The 19,769-nt window shown below is 30.0% G+C and overlaps 2 protein-coding genes across 6 annotated transcripts; both read right to left on the bottom strand.

The window, feature by feature from the left end:
* Nucleotides 1-864: 864 nt before the first annotated feature.
* LOC108326581 (putative lipase ROG1) lies at nucleotides 865-7,386 on the bottom strand. Of its 5 annotated transcripts, none has more exons than XR_001831985.2 (11): nucleotides 6,760-7,386; nucleotides 6,496-6,563; nucleotides 5,967-6,037; nucleotides 5,120-5,362; nucleotides 3,734-3,897; nucleotides 3,576-3,631; nucleotides 3,437-3,489; nucleotides 3,234-3,351; nucleotides 2,275-2,372; nucleotides 1,958-2,080; nucleotides 865-1,124 (listed from the first exon to the last, which is right to left on the bottom strand). XR_001831985.2 is itself a non-coding variant. In XM_052874240.1 (11 exons), the coding sequence occupies exons 2-11, from the start codon at nucleotides 6,780-6,782 to the stop codon at nucleotides 2,009-2,011; spliced, it is 966 nt and encodes a 321-aa protein (XP_052730200.1). In that variant the 5' UTR covers nucleotides 6,783-6,876; nucleotides 7,173-7,386; the 3' UTR covers nucleotides 1,716-2,008. The 5 variants fall into 5 exon arrangements, 3 of the variants coding, with proteins under 3 accessions (XP_052730200.1, XP_017415652.1, XP_052730199.1); XR_001831984.2 differs by lacking the exon at nucleotides 865-1,124 and adding an exon at nucleotides 1,716-1,880; XM_052874240.1 differs by lacking the exon at nucleotides 865-1,124 and having other exon boundaries at nucleotides 1,716-2,080; nucleotides 6,760-6,876; nucleotides 7,173-7,386.
* A 2,588-nt stretch (nucleotides 7,387-9,974) lies between these two features.
* On the bottom strand, nucleotides 9,975-19,215 carry LOC108325587 (cucumisin). The gene is made up of 10 exons (XM_017558683.2): nucleotides 19,098-19,215; nucleotides 16,535-16,623; nucleotides 12,974-13,068; nucleotides 12,592-12,826; nucleotides 11,811-12,330; nucleotides 11,497-11,600; nucleotides 11,185-11,406; nucleotides 10,970-11,081; nucleotides 10,686-10,899; nucleotides 9,975-10,552 (listed from the first exon to the last, which is right to left on the bottom strand). Exons 1-10 carry the CDS (start codon nucleotides 19,182-19,184, stop codon nucleotides 10,026-10,028), a joined length of 2,205 nt encoding a protein of 734 aa, XP_017414172.2. The 5' UTR covers nucleotides 19,185-19,215; the 3' UTR covers nucleotides 9,975-10,025.
* Nucleotides 19,216-19,769: the final 554 nt, after the last annotated feature.

The following is a 19,769-nucleotide window of genomic DNA, read 5'->3' on the forward strand; positions in this document are numbered from 1 at the left end:
ATTAAATCAATCACTATTACCACAATCCACTTTATTAAAATATATAAGACCATTTCTTCCTGTCCGTACCTTTTTCTTTTCCTTATATAATTTCACTTTTACCCTTACTAAAAACCCTAATTGGTTTTTGTCTCACGTCGTCGCCTGCACTTACAGTCTCCTTTCTTCTTCACTTTTCTCCTCATACAAAAATGGTGCACCTCCATCTCATTCTCTCACTGGTCTTCGATAGTTGTCCTGCATCTCTACACTTGAGTTCCGAATTATTCATTCTAAAATGTATTATTAGATTTAGAAATACATTTCAGATTGTCAGGAATGTATTTTTAGTATATTTTGTATTGACCAATCCGACCGAAAATGCATTTTAAACTATCTAATCCAAAAATCATATCTTCAAATTGATCAATTAAAAAATAATTACTGAATTTCAAATTCACTAAATTCAAAATATATTCCCAAATCTAAGAATTATTTTTGGATTGGTCAATCTAAAAACATATTTTAGATTATCTAATCCAAAAATCACACATAAATTTTAGATTGAGCAATTTAGAATACATATTTTTAGATTTAGATTAAGCAATGTAGAGTGCATTCTCGGATTTGGAAGTGCATTCGGAAATCGCACCTGAGTTTCAAATTAAACAATCAGAAACCAGTTGAACTTTTCTTATTTTATTATATATTTAAGAAGGTAAACGGGATAATATATTTTATTGGGGTAAAAAAGGGAGGTGCATGAAAACATAGCCAACATATAAATGTGCACATAACTCTTGCTGTCCTAATATTAAAAATAGAAATTCATTTTAAAAAAAATACCAAAGCTCTTTATATTTCCAAGAGGAATGAGAATTCTATACTCAAATCATATTACCAATCTTTATGAACTCCATCTCAATGTTTCTTCTTTTAGTAATGTTCACTTGAATTCTTCGTGAATTTGTTAAATCTTTACTTCTCTTTAATGTCCTCAATACTCTACTTCCTCAGAAATTATAAATAAATGACTTCGTCTGCATCAATGCAATTCACAACTGTGAGAATATTTCTGTCTTTGCTTGTGACTTTTGAGCACCATTTAGGTCACAACCACGCCTGAGTTAGGAGAATAATTCTTCCTGACGCAAGTGAAGACCCATAGTGTTAGTCCAACATTTTCCTACCTCACTTCAAATCTCTTCCAATTCTCTACCTCACATCAGATTTCATCAATATGTAATCATATTATTAAAATGAATTTACAATAATAATAATAATCTACAATCGCCTAATATTTTTTCTAATTCACTGCCTGACTTCAAAATTACTGCTGTTATTCTGATCACTCGTAAACTCTTCAAAATATAATTAGTATAACCTTAAAATCATGGCTAATAAAAAAATGAAAAAATTATTATATATTATATTATTTACAAGCTGTATTTTATACAAATATTTTTATTTATATAAAAACCGTTTTGAAATATTTGAATTTTTATTGTAGAGAATGATGTGTGCCAAATGTAAAATAAATAAATAGTTTAATTTTAATGCCGTCAAAGTAAATTGTTAATTAATTAAAAATCATAACCAGACATTTAAGTAGTTATTACATGGTTAATAAATTAACTTTACATGCCATATGAACATGATTAAATGACAATGTGTAAAACATTTACATCAGGTGTATATACAAATCAATTTCATAAATAAATAACCTCAAATGCGGATACAAAAAATGGAATATAGATATTTGAAATTCTATTGTCCCCGTGCAATTCACGGTTTCCGACTAGTTTATACAGTGTTAAGGATTATGGATGAGATCCATAAACAAAAAATTCATTTTCTTCTTCACGTCAATTTCATCACTCAGGAAACCAATTGTTTCCATCCTACAACGAATTCAATTTCAGATAAATTCGATTATTATAAACTCTAGCTTACTTACAAATAGTCAGTTTAGATTTACCTATAGGAAGCATAAATTGCCAAGCAGGCATATTTAAGAGACAGAAGGCTACTACAGAAGAAAATGATCAATCATATGCTGTATAACATCTGCACCTTCTATTTGTGTGATTTGGTCTTTGACCTGTAAAGCATTGTAAAAGATGAAGGAATAACATGCGCAGATAAACCAATGCATTCAAACAAATACAGTTTGAAAGACTGACTATATCAGAAAGAGGATAATTTAAATGGTGATTAATTATGAGTCATACATCAAAATTTAAAGGATATGCAGACGAGCAAATATGTTTATCACAAGGGTATCGCAAGACAGACCTGAATGATAGTATGAGCAGCAAATTTATTCTTGCTATTGCGGAAGCTAACATCTACTTTTTCCCATGACACACGAGATAAGCCAGTTACAAGCTCCTCTGCAAGTTTTCATTCGAATTAGAAACCGTTTACAAATTGAAGATAACATAAAATAGAAAGAAACAGACCACACCGTGACTCTATGGCCCAAATTCAGGCCATTTTAGTTATCCAGGGCAAGATCAATGGCCCCCATAACAACCAAATCTTGTCCTTTTTATTACCTAGAGCCAGCTTCAAATAGATCAACAAAAATTGCTGGGGTCTACAGAATTTAGAACAAGTGTAGAGCCATCTAGCATAAAGACCTTTTTATGGGTCTCTCTTAATGAAGCTGACCAAAATAAGTATTTAGGTGATTCATAAAAAAAAATTTGTCATTGCTTATCAGGGTAGGTTCCGGAACTGTTCAGCATTTCTCATGGTTTGATTGCACTCCATGAAAGATATTCACCTTCCTACGGGATTATTTAATGCTTAAAAGTTACTTGATGCACAAGATTATGGATTTCCTTTTAAAACAAACAATTTTGGATATTGTTAGAATATTCTAAAAATTCTAAAAAATATCTCATAGTATCTTGATTTTGTACGTTCAGAGTAGTAATTTAGAGTATGTTAGATGACCTCCGGAGTGGTTTCCATATTTCATTATATTTCCCGATTTATTTCATTATTTGATTATATTACCTACTGTAAATAGAGGTTAGTGCATTGTCTTTTTTTTTGTAACATATCATTACACACCATACTCTAAACCAAATTGCATTTAGGAAACGGCAGCCTTAGATTATTATTAACATCGGTAGTATTCACACAACCATGTAGAGGGGGTGTAGTGGAACGCAAAAAAACTACAATGAGTGAACTTCCAAAACCAAGAAAAGTTTACATTTATAAAAATTACTGAAGACGCTAACCTTCTATCTTGTCAGAGTTGTTATCTTCCAATATGTCATATTGTTCAGCATCAGAACAAGCCTTGCAGTGCTCTTCATATACAACATGTGTATATTTTTCATTGAGGGTATCCTTCCACTACCAACCAAATAATTTAGCTCATTATATGATAACAATGATCCATTAAATAAGGCAACATGAAAAGATAAGTTAGTGAATATACATTTGCAAGTTCACTTTGACGTCTAATTGATGACGTTCTCCAGCCAACAATATCTAAATTAATTTATGAAGGAAAACCAAATAAATTAATGCACAATTAAATGCACCTAGAATCAGTAGAGAGAAGCAAATAAGGATACGATCATAGTCCACATTTGAATATGCAAATCGGCGTTTAAAACTGCTCAATGCAGACCTACACAAGACAAACAGAAGACATGAAGATCGTTTAAAGGAATCAATCTCAGCAAATTACATGTATATAAAAGAAAACAAATATATGATGCAACAAACATACATGAAATACAAATCACCATAGTCTTCAATCATGCGTTTAAGCAATGGAGGTTTTCCTTCATCATCATCAGTAAGGAAAAGATGCCGACCAGTTCTTCTAAAAATGAAATGAATAACACAACTGGCAACTTTCTCAAAAGCAGGTACCCCCAAAAGAAATGGAACCTGATTCAAAAACCATTGAAATTTAAATACCCAAGTAGAAAAAAGTGATACAACTTTCTTTCATGAAAATATCCCCAGTCAAACATAAGAACTTTATGTCATCCCTAATGGTATTGCAACATACTTTATAAAATTATCTTCATTACAATCTATGAAAGAAATCCAAAAATAATCATTTTCTATGGAAGACAAACTGATGGAGAAATTATTTATACTGAAAAAGTCTAGTTACACTCTAACAACATCAGGTCAACTTTGGACCTTTTTAATTATCAATTAATACATTAATAATTGATTTAGTGTACTGTTCTCAGCCGTGGAGAGTACCTTCCAACACTTACTATTGGTTTGATCAAATATTGGAACAAGTTGTAGGATGACACTTCAAATTTGCAATGATATTGACAAGCCAATAAATATAAGTTATCTGGCTGAGTAAACGGAGTGATAGAAACCCATTATCTTATTAGAACGTCCAAGGGATTGCTCCCCTCAATACAGTGCCTAACATGCAGAACTTAAACGGTCTGCACCTCCCAATGCCTAATGGCCCTAATTCTCTCATAAATGAGCAGATACCTCATTATGTTCTTTTCACCTCTATATTTATAGGCAATATGCGTTATTTCTCTTATTATTCTAGTCCAAAGTAACTCACTCGCTAATATAACTAAGAAACCGTTAACTAGCATTATTGTAACTAGCTACTAATGGGGATTAGTTAAAAGAAGTATACGTAGGTGTGTTTACAAACTCCAAAGCAACCCGATCAATATACTTAATTATTAAACCATACAGTTTAGTGAGAAAAAAACAAGTCACTTTTACAAAAGGTTTAGTCAACTAAACCCTAAAAAAAAGAACCATTTTAGGAAAAAAAAAAAGTGAACCATTTTATAGTGTGGTTTGGTTTTTAAAAAGTCAAACCATACACAGGTCTAGGTCTATACGCATGGATAATTAATTTTGCAGCAATAAAAAAATAGAAGAACGACAAAAGATTGATAACTCAAAACCTATACCCTACCGATTAAAATCAATTTCCCTCTTCCATAAAAAAGTATTATAGGTGTTATATGTGATGAATAGGCCTAAATTTCCCTAATGTGCACACGAACAATGAATCCGGAAACTAAGCTAAGCTAGATTTATTACATTGCCAACAATTTCTTTAGTTAATCATTATGTTTGGGAAACAAAGAAAAAATTAAGATGTCCGCACCTGCTTATTGCCCCTTGATCCTAAATGAGGTGTGGCCACAGCAATGAAATTCATAGCCTCCAAGCCACCTATTGTGCCCACTGAGCTCTCCTTACTTTCTTCATTGCAAGAGTCCTTCATAGATCCTTTTTCAGGTGGCCTATACAGCCTCCCAATTGCATATCGTGCCACTAGTCCTCCCACAGAGTGTGCAACAAAGGATATCTTACGCAAATTTGGCTTGCTTCGAATCACTTCAAGCACCTAAATGTTAGAGTGGTTGTTACCAATAATTACAGGCATCAAATACCATGATATACAGGAATATCAAGAGTAAAGATCTTAAATTTACATTTTTCTGGTTAACAAATAGATTCACTTGAACATAAAGACACAGAATTTATCCATCTCCAACACACTACAGAAATTGACATATCTGATAGAAATAGTGAACAAACTTTAAGTTCCCTTCTTCAAACACATAGATCTCCAAAATTCTACTGTAGGAACAGTTCTTTTGTTTTCCAATAAATTACAAACATTTTATGGAAGATCCATGTAAAAAATTCCACATGGTATGCTTCACCAGTGGCACAAAGGACATGTAAAAGACAAATTTGGTGCAGCATACTTCATATGATTTGATACAGAACTTAATACTAAGATTATACTAATACGTTAACTTATTTCGTTTCACTTTTACATACTCAGGATATTCCTTGTTGTATATCTTAAGAACAATACATTTATGAAATAATGGCATAGTGTAATATAATCAACAGAATGAATCCAGTGAGATTAGATTAAACAGACTTTCACAAGACGTGCTAATTCATAAAACAGGTCTCCATTATAATCACATACTAACCTCTTCTGCTAATCTCTCCCCCATTACATCCACGCCATCTAGAGTGAGCATAGACACATTTCGTTCGCTACCTGGGTGGAAAAATGGAGAAACGTAAAAGCAAGCGCAATATACAAAATTTATAGTCCATTACATTATTTTGAATAATTTCTTAATGATACCTTCTCAACAGTTCACAATCAAAGAATAAATGAGGAAATGAAGGAATTAACATTTGGTCCGAACACAACAAACACTATCGTACAAGTACAAAGCGTTCAATTTGAATAAACTGCTAATGTAAAAGTTATTATAATGTCAACTAATCAGATACCATCATTCATATGATTTTCAAGGTTTACTATTATGACTACTAATAAACTTACCGTACATGAAACTCGAAATTTTTACATTGTAAAAGACTTTTACCCTTTTACCGGTGAATGCATTATTTATTCTTTACATGAATCAAACAATCCTATACAAAACACCAACAATCTTGTTTTAACCACACCAGTACAATCACCAAAGCTTTTCAAAAGAGCCTTACAGTGAACAAACACTTTATCAGGCAATTCCTTGACAAATTGCCCCGCAGCATATTTCCAATCCGTTGTACTGCAGAAGCAAACCATTAACACACGAACAAGAAAAATCAGTTAATTTCAAGAAATACGCACACTAAAATGTATCCACATTAGCAACAAGACTCAATTCAAACAAACACTCAGCAAAACCTCAACACCAAAACAAAACACAACAAAGTAAAATTACAGCATCTCATCAAATTCGAAGTGAAGCAAAGATGATATACCGTCCGAGAATTCCGTTCACCATTACAACGAGGTGATCTGCGGAGGTAGCGAGCGACGGTTCCGAACTCCAAACATCGCGACTTCCTTCAACAACCGACTCCGACGCGCACAAGCTCCTATCCTCCATAGAAAAACAAAAACAAAACCCTAGTGATTCACGAGGCGAAATCGGAGTCCAAATCCGATAGCGATCGCTGCACGAAAAAAGCAGTAGAAACTCCAAAATTTTCCCGAGAAAATCGTACAGCAAGCGCGAGAAAAAGAAAGCCACAAAGTGAAAGTAAAATTTGAAGACGATCCTGATGACGGTGCTGGAAAAGGAAACTCGAAATTGATTATTCGATTTCGATTTGGCGTTATTTATACGAGGAAAGAGCTAGTTACTGTTTCTGGAAGTGATGGGTAGTGTTACCGGAGAAGGAAGGAAATAAACGCGGAAAACGATGGGACACGTGGCGGCACTGCGAGAGTTGGGAGCGTTGGGAAGGTGAGAAAAATGTGAACGCCACTTCTGACTACTGTATATGGTTTTGGATAACGGTGGCGAGGATTTGGGTTATTTTATGTACAAGGATCGAGGGAAGGTGTTTGTTATGGTTAGGTAGGTTGCACCCGAAGAACCAAGAAACATATAAATGATGATATTCTCTAAACGCACTTCTTTTAGGATTGTTTTTTCTCATATGGCATAACTTTTTTTTTTTTTATTTACTCTAAAGTATACTTTACTCAATATTTACCTAGAACGGTTTTGTAAGAAATTAGAATTCGGTTTATGAGAAACTGAATTCTAATTTTTTATTTTAATATTTTTTGCTAAAAAATATATTAAAATTTTTTTGAAACCGAACTTGGTTTTTATATTTTAGTAATTTTTGTAAAAATATATGTTCGATTTTCGAAAATCGTTAAAATTTAAACGGTTTTCAAAAAATAGTTGAAAGATTATTTAATAGTTTTTTAAAATCGTTTAACATATTTTTTTAAATTTTATTTTTTAATTTAAATATTAATAAATAATTTATTTATTTTAATGTTTTAATATAATATTTTTAATTTTAATTTTTTTTTTGTAAATTACTCTTATTATAAAATTTTAAAAAAATAATTTATTTTAATATAAATTAATAATATTATCATAAATATTATAATGATATTGAAATAAACAAAAGTATTTTTTAAATTTTATAATAAAAATAATTTAAAAAGTTTAATAAATTTTAAAAATTATATTAAAATATTAAAATAAGTGAATTATTTATTAAAATTTAAATTAAAAAATATAATAAAAAACCCTTTAACATTTTTAATTTTTTTAAAATTAAATTTCATAAATAACTAATTTATTTTAATATGTTGTCTGATTAGTATTGTATATGATATTGTTTGAATTAGTGAATGTTGTGTAATTCAAATTTGGTATGTTTTAGCATTTATGTTTGATATTGGACTGAATTTGTAGGGTTGGAATTACATAAATCTACAAAATTATGTTTGGCAGAATTATGCAGGCGAAGCCAAAATAAAAGAGGTACTAACTTTGTGGTTGCTGGACGAAGTCAAAGTTAAAGAACTACTATCATTGGACGAGAATATACTATTAAGTTAAACCAAAGTCAAAGTTAAAGAGTCTAATATCAATACATGTATTCGGATAATTGAGTTTTGTACGAGTCTTCATATGTGATATGTTTATTTTATTAAATAAATGAATGATGATAACTATATGTTTGTTGTTTAAATATTCTTTTTACACATTAGCTTATCCTTTTCTTTTATGTTGTTTTGTTTGTGTTATACTCTTTGCTTGCAATGATCACCTTCATTGTATGAGTAGATGATATAGTAGTTGATCCAGTTTAGGATGTGGATGATGCAGAGACTTAGATTATGATCATTTGTAAGGGTCATATATATTATCTTTATATTTTATCTTTAGTTAGTTTGTTAATATTTCTTATTTATATTTTGAGCTTAACCCGTGTTTCTTCTATTATAAATAGAATATCTATTTAACGAGGGAAATTAATCCATAAATAGTTTTTCACTATATTCAACATAGTATTTTTAAGAAAAAAATTTCTATAGCCTATGTCAATACACTACCGATGTGGCAACAACATTGTTCATATAAAATGAGTTAATTAAAGTCAAAATCAAAGTGAACTTTACATAATTAAATTTTAAATATTTTTCAAAATTATATGATTTCCTAAAAATTAAATTATAAAGCTTATATATTAATTAGAAATTGACACTTAATTCATTTTTTATTATTTATAAACATTTTTATACATACTGCTACGAGGAAAAAAAATGATAAAACGAATGTGATTAATTTTTGAAAAATATATAGTTAGTTTAAATAGAAGAAAAAAAGCATAAAAAAGATTCATATTTTTTTTTAAATATATGATTACTTTTCAAATTCTGTATATATGTAATTATTTTTTAATTATTAGTGAATTAATTGAAGTTAATTATAGTGACTTGTCATATTGACATTCTATTTTTTAAGAATATATCGAATCGCTTTATATAACTGAAAGAGAAAGAAAATGATTTTTTGAAAAAGTAAATGATTGCAAGTTTTAGAAAAAAATAACGATCATTAATGAAACACTTTTTTTTTTAAATTTTAATATGTTAAATGTAAATAAAAAATATCGAAAATAAGAGATAGCAATTATATTGAGAGATTACAAAGTTAAGTATATTATGAATTTAGTAAATTTATAATTTAAAATAGTTTTAGATCATGGTAAACCTTAGCTTGTTTTTATTCTGTTTTTGTCAATTATTAATGTTGTTCTTAGTTTGGTTAATGATTGTTGCCAGGTTGATATGGAAATAGCAAATCCATTATTTTGACTTAACTAACATTTATTAAGTTAGTATTACATTTTTATTTTTGTTACTATTGTCAATATAATATAATATTTGGTGTAAAATTACTTAGACTGTATATCGATATATTTGGTTCCATGTATAATGTTGTAAAAAAAGTTGTCAATGTTTTGTTTCCTTATATTTTATAGAACAGTTTTATATTTTATTTGTTGTATCAGTTTATGGAGAATATGCATTATTTTTATTTGTAGTTCCAAAAACACATAATAAGAGTAAAGAAGCAATTGGAATAGGTACTTACACAATTCTTTATTTTTTCAATTCAACACAATGAATGTTGAAGATGATTAAATAGTAAATACATTGCACTAATAACAAGATTATTATATAAAACATAAACAACCTGAAATTACATTTATGGATGGAAAACAACAATAGGACTTCTAACTTGAAAAGTTCCATCATCCCAAATCAAAGAAGACGAAACTGTCTCCACATTAAGTGTCCCTTCAATCACAAGAGTGAAGGATTTCTTTTGACCCACATATGAGAAGGAAATAACATCTGGCTCCACTTTCACCTTCAATAAAGCTGCAACTACACTTAGTCTAGCTTTATATGTTGATGTGTTGGCTCCAACATTGGTAACTGTTCTATGAAAAGTTCTACTGAAAGGTGTTGAAGTGTTGATGGAAAGAGCAAAAGATGGGAGATTAAGATCCCAAACCATTCCATTATTCGGTTGTTGTGTACAACTACTATCATCTTTTGTAATAGTTCTTAGTCTTTTGGTATCATATCCCTGACCGCATAGAAAGTTAACGTAATCAGTTTCATTTGCATCATAAACTAATCCAGGATTCAGTGACTTCATAGGGTTGATTTGGCCAGCACCATAAGCAAATTCAGCTTCAGGATTGAGTAATGCACTCATTGGGGTAGCTGCAAATAAGTAAGAAAAACAACACTCATGCATAACTCTATTTGTTTACATGTTTACTTTGTTTTTTAATTCAAAACACACAAAAATCTTTAGCAATGTTTATGTGATTTACAGGTTGAGAACAATGATTACCAGTGGTCATAAGTGCTGATTTGATTGCTGCAGGTGACCAATAAGGATGAAATGATTTGACATAAGCTGCTGCTGCAGTAGCATGAGGGCATGCCATTGAAGTTCCAGACACTACACCATAGTTTGCAACTCTGTTATCTCCTCTTACATCAGAAACAGGAGAAATTGGAGACCATGCAGCTAAAATCTCAACCCCTGGAGCAGCTAAATCAGGCTGCAAAATCAAGAAATGGTTAGAATAAGCAAACTGTTTCTTTGAAAATACCAATTGATATGTATATTACCTTAAGAATGTTTGGAGTGATTGCATTTGGTCCTCTAGATGAGAATGAAGCTATGTAAGGGGCTACTGAGTCTTTACCTTCATTACTCTTAAATATAGTAGCAGTGGGATTACTGTATAGTATGCAGTTAATATAATATAAATTAGTCATATGTATACACGAATGAAAATTGCTCCTGTGATTCTTAAGTGATGGGATGTGTGTAGTAAATATACCTTGTTAGATTTATGTAAGAATGTATGAGTGCCCCGTTTCTAAGGCCAAGTTGAACGGTTGGCAATGCATAGATAGAAGTCACATCTTCTGGCACTGCACTTCTCAGTAAAACACCAGCTGCTCCAGACACCAATCCCAGAGATGAAGATTCTTGAAGACCATCACACAAAACAATTTTCCCCTTCACCAAATTCTCGTCTAAGGAATGTTGGATGCAAAACCTAAGTAGTCATGGTGTAAGGATAAAGAAATAAGACTCACTAAATGTAATTGTAAAATTGTTACCAGAGAGAAAGATTAGATTTTGGTACCTGGATATGGAACTATTGTATCCACCATTGATGTTTGGTGCATTTCCAGCATAAATTAATGGAAAGCTCTCGTTTTTCAGATCAAATGAATTGATTGAAACTCCCTGAATATTTAGTATGATTTATGAGGCTAATTAGTTAAAACAAAGGAAGACTTGCCATTGATCACAATATAAGGCTTCACTAGCAAGGTTAACATTAATTATCACTTTTTTCTTAATGAAGAGTAAATTGAAACAAAAAAGAATATAACCAAAGTGAGTTATGGTAATATAAATATGATTTAAGACCAAAACATTTATACTCTGAATTACCTGATAAACTGTGCCATCACCCAACTGAACACTGGTAAAAAACTTTCTGTCTATAGTGCTAGCTGCTACAGAAAGTGTCCATGGTGCATTTTTAGATATTGTATAAAACTCAGGACCTGTATTACCAGCTGAAGTGGATGTTAATATGCCTTTCTTCATAGCATGGAAACTCCCTATCGCATATATATCATTGAAATAGTCGTTGTGTTCTACGATTCTTGGTCCTAATGAAATGGAAATGATGTCAATACCATCTTCAATGGCTTCATCAAATGCTTGAAGGATGTCTGCATCGTCACAACCAGATGACCAACAAGGCTTGTACACAGCAATGCGTGCTGATGGAACTCCTCCTCTTGCTGTTCCTGATGCAAGGCCAAAGAAACTTGCGAACTCAACTGAATTTCCTGCAGCAGTGGATGCACAATGAGTGCCATGCCCATCTGAATCCCTTGGAGATATCAACTCATCTTTTTCATACGAACCCTCCATGTGAAAATATTTTCCTCCAATTATTTTACTGCAAAAGGGTTGTGAAAACATGCATATATAAATTGTAATTTAACTAGTTTGTGTCAATGATCTTTCTAGCTAAAATGTGCCAAGGAGTTGGCATTAAGCAACTGAACATTGATTTATTAGAAAAGAAAACATGCATTATACTTTCCTATTTTGCTTAATAAGAAACTTTTAATGTTTACTTTCAGTTGCTTAAAATCAGTTTTAAGGTTTGGTGTTAACAGAATGCTATAAATGTATGAGTGTAATAAATGTTATGTACTTATTGCAAGTGAAGTTATGGCAAGTGCCCTTCCATTTTCGTGGAGGTGGACCAAATCCTTGGTCATTAAAACTATCAGATTCTGGCCAAATTCCAGTATCTATTACTCCAACAATTATGTCACTCTCTGCAGTTGTTCTCTCCACAGACTGAGGTAAGCCTATGAAATCCCAAGACCTTGTTGTATGCAGCTCATTCTTTTTGTTTTGGAGAACAGAAACAACACCATCCAATCCTATGAAAATATCAGAATCATATATCGTAATGAATACACTTACAATGATACATTACATAGATACATAGAAAGGCAATTTGATAGTGATATATAATTATGCATGTAATGTATATTAGAAAGTGGGATCTCCAACAATGTAATCAATACCTTCCATTTTCACTGCTTCCTCTTCTGTTAGCTTTGCAACAAAACCATTAAAACTCTTCTTGTAGCTGTGTAGCAAAGCATCTGCTGCAAATTTGCTGCATGGATGCCATTTGAATCGGTAAATATTTTAGTGAAACACTTTTTTAATTCATCAAGATTTTCATAAAATAAAATCATTATAAACTTAATTAATAATTTGGTTTTTATATTTATATCTTTGATTTGTTTTGATTCTTATATTTATATTTTTAATTTTTTTTATTCTTATATTTATTTTTTACTCACTTGAGTCCATATTTTTGTAAAAAGATTCAATATGAACACTCTCGTTAAATTGGGATTAGCATCCTTTGGAATTGTCATGTATCAAAATAAAGATAATTTTCTCAATGTAGCTCATTTTGTTAAATTATGGTTAATACATTTTAGATGTGTTCACCTGTCAATATTTAGATAAAATTTGAATCATCTTGTAATTTATCTCATTTTGACACGGGACACCTTTTAAGTAAAAGATGACCCAAGTTTTGACATATGATAGAGGTAGATTTTGACATGTGACACTTCCAAATAACATTAAAATCAATTTAACAAAAGTGGTCATATTAATTTTTGTATTTAAAAAAGATAGAGATTCAATTGAATGAAAGAACATATATCCACCAAAATGAATTAAATATTTAAATATTGATTAAAAATTGAAACTCGAACAAATTTCATTATATTAGTGATTCATTCAAAAATTGATCAAATTTCATATAAGTAGAGATTATCATATAAATTTTGAAACTTTAAACCTTCCTAATTTTTTATCACCTTAAACTATAAAATTGTTAGGTATATGGATAGGTTTTCCTAGGAGATTTGGTGTCAATGAATGACAAACAAACTTATAGAAGATATTAATTAGGACATTACCTTCCATTAAAATTTGTAAGACAATGACTTTGTATGTCTTCTTTCTTTTATGTTATAATATGTAACTCAAATTCACTTGAACTCTCCTCTTAAATATAATCTATACTTATACTATTATCAATAAAAAAATTTAATACAAGAAATCAATGAACCTAAGATTTATACGTCACTTTAGGGTTTACATTTTATAGGTCACTTTAGGACATACTCATTGAAATAGATGAGTAATTGACTTTATGGTTATCAATGACTACGTCCCTCCTTCATTGATATATTCCTCTCATTGGTATATTCTTCCTTAATGTTAATTCATACTATTATTAATAATTTTTTTATACAAAGAATAGACAAACTTAAAGATCTATTGGTCACTTTAAATCATACTCATTAAAATTGATCAATTAAAATCGATCATTAAGCCTGTGTTCACTTGTGCGGAATTACTGTTGACAAAGATTTGTGAGAGATAATTTGCGATTAAAAACGTGTTCACATGGAAGGATGAGTGGAGAAGGATTTGTGTAGATTTGCGAGATATAGGAATTTTTCGTGTGTAGTTGTTTTGCGAAGATTTGAGCTTATTCACTATCAAATGTCCTTTTTACCCTCAATCTTTTTTTAAAATGCCATCATCTTTTATCATTGGTGAGTGTTTTGTTCCTGGAGTTTTGTTTTTTTTTTTTTTTTGTAGAAGGAAGGAGAATGGGTTGAAGATGAAGATGAGAGACGTTGAAGATAAAGAAGAGGAAGGAGAGGGCGAGTTCAACGTGAAGAAGATGAAGAAGAGAGGAAGAAGCTATGTGGATTTGGTTCCAGCAGAGATTCCACCCATAGAAGAAGGTGTATTCCGTTCTGGTGGTCTTGGAATCGGTTTCGATGCAATGAAGACATACAACTGGACTTGGTATTCGGTTCCCGTGACGAAGGATTCGGTTCCAACATGTTTTGGTTCCACCATATTCGATTCCAGCATGTTTTCCTTAAAATTAAGGAAGGGTGTGAACACCGTTTGAACATCATTGGAGGGAGGAGATCCGGCCGTAGACGAGAGGAAGAGGAAGCGGATGGAGTCGAACCACGAATCGACGAGGAGATCGCGGATGTGGAAGCACAACTAGCTGAAAAACTTAATCGAGGAAGCGAGCCGATTGCAAAACGAGAACATACATGTGGCGCAGAGCATAAAGGCGAAGGAAAAAGCGTACGTTGAGATGGAAGTTGCCAACGACATCCTCAAAGCTCAAACAATGGAGTTCGCCGATCGTTTGCGGTTTCTCAATTAAATTCTCAAGATCGTCGAAGATGTCAGTGACCTTTTCGTCAAGATCCCACAGATTCCAGACCTTCTCTTCAATCCTTGGTAGATGCACCACCCTATGATGACGTCGTCGGACACGTTCCTCCACGAAACTGAAGGAATGTTTGCTTCATAATAAACATATATAATAATAATAATAATAATAATAATAATAATAATAATAATAATAATAATAATAATAATAATACAATTTATTTTCATCTTAAAAATTATTTTTTATTTTTCTTTTTTTCTTATAATAATTTTTACAATTATATATAATATTAATAATTATCAAATACTTGGTGGTAAATTATATTACAAAAAATATTAAATTTAAAAATAATTTCATTTTACTAAATTATAATTTATTTACATTTTTAAAATTAATTTTAATAATTAATGTTAATTTTTTACTTTTTATAAATTTTTTTATAATTAAATATAACATTAACAATTATCATTTTATATCACATTAATAACTAGGGGCATTTTGGTACTCTTTAATTTCTACCAATTAAACAAATTTTTTTATCTATCACATCAATCAAATCGTATACTAATTCTCATAAATCTTATTTTCAAATCCACCATTGCCTTCAAATTCACTCAAATAATAAAACAATTAATTCACGCTCAAATCCCCTCAAATCCATCCATTCACCCTCTCCAATTCTTCTGCGCCAAGTGAACACATCCTATAAGTAATTGACTTTATTTTAAAAAAAATTCACGAGTTAATCAATCTAAACATATAATTAGTACGTAATTGATAAAGTTTTACTTTTAATTTAATTTTTCCATGACCAATAAATTTGATTTGATTTTCAAATTGAAAATCGATAACAAAAAAGTATTGATTGTATTACAATATAATATTATATATTTTAAATTAATTAGCTAGTAAACAAACATAAATATACTATCTTTGATTATATTATGAATATAGTATTATATTTATCAAAATATGATAATTTATATTTCAATTTTCAATTATAGAATCATATAATTTATTAAACTACGAAACAAGTTAAAAATAATTAGCAGTTATATGAAATATTTTTTACCATAACTACTTTTATTTGACATATCTAATTATAAAGTGTTTAAGAAATTGTACAGGAAAAATTAAAAACCTGTACAAACCAAATTATAAAACATGTATTTGATTTGATTTATATTTTATACTAAATTGAAACGAAACCAAAGTAAACCTTATCTCATTTTATATTTAATTCCAATGAGTTTTTAATAAATAATGATAACAAACAAATAAAAAGTGAACAAATCCTATCACAATCAGTTAAAACAATGGAAGAAACTTAAAAGAAAATTGAATTAATAACCTGCCGAGGATATTTTGAAGCATACTGATGTGAACGGATTCCTTGCATTCAACGCCGTTGGAATGATCGCCCATATACACAATGTAGGCCTTAGAAATAAAATACAGAAAAAAAATTATTTAGTATCTAAAATTTATTTTCATATTAAATTAATTCTTCTAATTAAAGAAACCTAAACACGTTCTTAAAAAGGTTTAGAATTTTATTGAAACTTTTAAATTTAGGTTTAATACATCATTTGGTCTTTTGAGGGTTTGGTTCAAAATGGTCATATCTTTGGAAAAAGTTCGGTAAGTTCCATATTTTGTTTAAAAATATTCAATTCGGTCCTTTTCGTGGATGCTGTTAAAAACATAACGGTGGTGATACCACTGTGGGCAAATTTGAGTGAGTTGGTGGAAATATTTTAAAAAAATAAAATGACTTAATTTGGGTGGTAGGTTTAAGTGTGGGTTAAAACAAAATTACCCTTATCTAAGATTGATTTGGGCATTTCTGGGTAAAACATTGTGCTGCAAGTGGTTTTGGCTGGTGATTCCTTCAAAGTGAAATTGGAATCGCGTGCATGCGTGAGATAAGTGGTCCTAATCTAAGGCTAATAAGTTGATGTTGTTGTTGTATTTGGGGTTAGGGTTTAATTATATTTTGTTTGATTGACGATGATTCTGCCACCGAAACTTGCTTCTCCTTCCTGCGAAAAACCAACCAGAAACAGAGAAGAAAGAGAAGACAAAGAATGATATCTCCTCCTTCCTACGAAGCCACAACAGAACTAGAAACGAAAAAGAAGAGCGTATGCCCCTAGCGAGCTTCTCTCCTGCATGACCGAAGAACACCCTCCCAAGTTTGATTTGTTCGAGACAAGAAAAGGATTTGGGAAAAAAGTTGTTATTAGAGTTCTTTAGGTGTGAAACAAGCATTTGGGAATTAAATTTAGGGTTCAAACGTAATGCATCCATTTAGAATTCAGAAATTAATAGAAATTGATAAGTAAAAGTGATTAAAAGGAAATCCCAACCTTAATTAATTATAATTAAAAGAAAACCCTAATCCTAATTAATTACAATTAAAAGGAAACCATCATGCCTAATATGTTTCTCTAGTCTCATATTTCAATTTTTTTTCTACTGGTTCCTCACTTTTATTTAAACCAATTTTCAAAATTGTCCCTTATTGAAAGAATTTCATGTCTACCTCAAAAATGTTAAACCAATATTTATTGGGCAGCTCTTCTTTTTCATTTCTGGAACCACTTGCAGCACAATGTTTTACCCAAAAATGCCTAAATCAGTTTTAGATAAATGTAATTTTGCTTTAACCCACACTTAAACCTATCACCCAAATTAAGTCATTTTATTTTTTTAAAATATTTTCACCAACTCACTCCACTTCACAGTGTCATGTAATCATTCAACATAACACCTCACTCATATTTGACCACAGTGGCACCAGCACCGTTATGTTTTTAACAGTGTCCACAAAAAAGATCGAATTGAATATTTTTAAACAAAATATGAGACCTTACTTAACTTTTTTGAAAGATAGAACCATTTTGAATCAAACCTCCAAAAGTAGGACCAGATAATGAAAACATATATTTATGGGAAAATATTTAATTTAGAAATTTAAATAATTTTCATAATTTTATTTGAATTTCTTCAACATTGAATCACTAATATGTCGCCGAAATAAAGAGATTTTTATTTTTTTTTATAAATTTCATTTTAACATAAAAACTTCATAAGAATTTTATTTTATTGTTGGTAGATATTGTCTTTAAAGTAGAAACAAAATATATTTTTATAATTTAAAATATTAATTTTCTGTCATATATCAATATATTTAAAATTGAGATTAAACCCAGATTTTCAATCTCTCTCACTCTATATATATAACACCTACAATAATAGAAACGATTTAATACAAACCAATCAATTTCCGACAATTATTGTCGGGGTAGGTAGGAGGTAGGTATAACGTTAAGTTAATTATTGAAAAATAAACATTTCAGACCTTGAAGTTTATATTATAGCAAAATTAATGTATAAATAAAGAGTTTTATATTATTATTCAATTTCTGACATGTAAAAAAGTATTACTTTTATCTTAATAGTTATTTTAAAAGTTATATTTTATTACTACTATTATTATTTTTATTATTTATACACTCATTATAGACAAATTACACTCAATGTTTTCCCCATTTTGAATAATTTCCCCAACTTTTCCAAAACACAATAACTTTATGCAGCCATATGAGTGGGGTTCTCAAAATTTATAGAATTTAAACAAAAATTAGAATTCCTTTTTCTAAAGATGGTTATTTAAGTTCTAAAACCAGATAGAAAGAATTGAAAGTGTCGGTGAAAATATTTAAGAGACAAGCAAAGTCTTTCAATTCTCAAACATGCACACACAAATATACATATTTCTTTAAATGTTTTTTTTTTTGCAAAATACTGTTTTCTTAAAAGTAATATATTTTTACTAAAAACTCTTTCAAAGACGATAGAAATAAACTATACATTATTATTAATTAAACTTGAGATGAAAATTTATTTACCTTTCTTCCATCTTCACAATATGTTTGAGTCAAAAGAAGCAAGCAAGTAAGTATATGGAGAAGATACCATAATTTAAGAGATATCATTTTTTTTAAGTGGAAATTCAGATGAAATATGAAACCCTAGCTTTCATATATATCCAAGTTCTTCTTAAGGGTATATTTATAGGGAAGAATTTGATCTTGTAGAGATTTGGTCCTAGTAGTCACTTTACACACATTAATTGAGAATGCTTACACAAACATGCACTTGGATGAAATTTTCCTAACTTAGTTTCTCCTTTTCTTCCTATTTAGTTTGGGTCACAACAATCACTTATGAGACATTTAAGAGGGAATACTAATACAAAAATGCAATGGAATTATATTTTTCTCTATCCATTAGGGTTTACACCTAATAAAGATATTGGTAAATATTCAAGAAGGAAAAATACTTTACTATGATAATCAAACATTCTTTTGACACAAAAATTTAATAAAACTATTAAAAAAATATATAAATAATCATATGTATAGTTTAGAAATGGTTTAATTCAATAAAATTAAAGTTTAACCTTCTTAGAATACAACATAATGTAGAAACAATATCACATAAAAGAAAAAATGTTTAACTTATAGTTGAAATAGTAATAAAAGAAAAGCACCTTAAAGACTTGAATAATTTTGGTAAAT

This window comes from Vigna angularis, chromosome 3 (assembly GCF_016808095.1).
Source record: "Vigna angularis cultivar LongXiaoDou No.4 chromosome 3, ASM1680809v1, whole genome shotgun sequence".
Classification (NCBI taxonomy): Eukaryota; Viridiplantae; Streptophyta; class Magnoliopsida; order Fabales; family Fabaceae; genus Vigna; species Vigna angularis.